Genomic DNA, 1,856 nt, shown 5'->3' with positions numbered 1-1,856 from the left:
CGCCGTGGTGCCGGGGCCGAAGAGGGTGGGAGGCCAGGCTGGCGCCGCAGCAGCAGCAGTGGCAGGAGCGCCTCTGACCCACATAGGAGAGGGCACGGGTTCACGTCCCACGTGTGCTGGTGAACGGGGCCAGCAAGATGATGCAATGGCGGTAGGAAGGGCCTGTTGGAGTGCCCCATGGGAGAAATGAGTGGACTTTTCAACAACCAGGCAGCGGTGGGGAGTGGGCCAAGATTCCGTGTTCGCCACAGCATGAGTGGGTCTGGGAAACTAGTGGAGAGGACCCCAGTCTCTGCTGGAGGAAGTGGTCGGCAGCGCCCGGATGGGAAGCTTGCCGGCCTGGGGGCAGAGCCAGCTTCCTGTGCCGTCCAGGCCTCCTGCAGGGCCATCCCGCTCCATGGCAGAGCCCACAGTGATCCGTGCAACTTAGAATGAGCGTGTCTGCTCCCACAGTGCAGGCCTGGGCGGGATCCCGTCAGCAGGACTGGCCTGTGTGAGGCCTCAGCCGCGAGGCTTCTGGTCGTTTCTACCGGAAGCCTCTGGAATGACCGCCTCCTCCGTGCCCTCAGATCCTGTGCATTCACCTGAAGCGCTTTCGGCACGAGGTGATGTACTCGTTCAAAATCAGCAGCCACGTCTCCTTCCCCCTCGAGGGCCTCGACCTGCGTCCCTTCCTTGCGAAGGAGTGCACGTCCCAGATCACCGCCTACGACCTCCTCTCGGTCATCTGCCACCATGGCACGGCAGGCAGTGAGTCACCCTCTGTCCCCACACATCTCCCCCCGGCCCGGCTGCTGGGAGCTGGTGACCTGCCCGCTGTGCCCCCGCAGGTGGTCACTACGTCGCCTACTGTCAGAACGTGATCAACGGGCAGTGGTACGAGTTTGACGACCAGTACGTCACCGAGGTCCACGAGACGGTGGTGCAGAACGCTGAGGCCTACGTGCTCTTCTACAGGTGTGCCGGCTGGGCCTGTGGACTGCACGTGCCCCATGCGCCCGGGGGTTGGCGGTAGCAGGATTTGGCCACCAAGGGGAACCCGGGATGTCAGTCTGAGATCTGCATGTGGTCCTGGTAGGGGGCCACTGGTGCTGAGATGCAGAGTCCCCCAGGCATTCAGGAGATGTCTGGGCAGTGGCCCCAGGCATGCTAGGCTAGGGTGGCCCTGCACACGCCCCTGGGCGCAGCGGGGCCAGTGCCCCAGCAAGGCGGCCCAGGCCCGGCTGCTCACGCATCCCCGCCTGCCCCAGGAAGAGCAGCGAGGAGGCCGGGCAGCAGGTGGAGGCCCTGGCCGCCATGCGGGAGCCCAGCCTGCTACGGTTCTACGTGTCCCGTGAGTGGCTCAACAAGTTCAACACCTTCGCGGAGCCGGGACCCATCACCAACCACACCTTCCTGTGCACCCACGGAGGTGAGGCGCCGGCCTGCGGTGGGCGCCGGGTGGGCTGGTTGAGCCCCCAGTGCCCTGTGACTTCCTCCGCAGGCATCCCACCCAACAAGTACCACTACATCGACGACCTGGTGGTCATCCTGCCCCAGAACGTCTGGGAGCACCTCTATAACAGGTGAGGGCAGGCCCTGCCAGGACGGGAGGAGTCAGGGAAGGGACGCCCACAGCCCCCGTGCCGCTGTCCCCTGACGGTGTCCCCTGCCGTCAGTTCTGTCTCAGCCAAAAAGATACGTTGTTTGTGGGAATCCAGACACCAGCTAGACCTCAGCCCAGCCTGCAGAAAGCTCTGGGTGCTGACTGCAGGCCGAGAGCACTGGGGTGGGCTTCAGGCCTCCAGCCCCACTCTGCTCAGGTGGCTGTGGGGTTGGGCTGGCAGCGTGGCAGCCAGCCGCTCTAGCCTGGGGGT

The 1,856-nt window shown here is 65.1% G+C and overlaps 1 protein-coding gene across 1 annotated transcript in view; it reads left to right on the top strand.

The window, feature by feature from the left end:
• Positions 1–1,856, top strand: part of USP20 (ubiquitin specific peptidase 20) — a gene marked incomplete in the record, with an annotated part of 41,045 nt that overhangs the window by 33,642 nt on the left and 5,547 nt on the right. The window contains 4 exon segments of the mRNA XM_014583215.2: positions 570–750; positions 831–957; positions 1,251–1,411; positions 1,484–1,565. Coding sequence (XP_014438701.1) covers positions 570–750; positions 831–957; positions 1,251–1,411; positions 1,484–1,565 — 551 coding nt within the window.

This window comes from Tupaia chinensis, unplaced genomic scaffold (genome assembly GCF_000334495.1).
Source record: "Tupaia chinensis unplaced genomic scaffold, TupChi_1.0 Scaffold144168_1, whole genome shotgun sequence".
Lineage (NCBI taxonomy): Eukaryota > Metazoa > Chordata > Mammalia > Scandentia > Tupaiidae > Tupaia > Tupaia belangeri.
The sequence above is the reverse complement of the archived record's forward strand: the minus strand, read 5'-3'. Positions and strand labels throughout refer to the sequence as shown.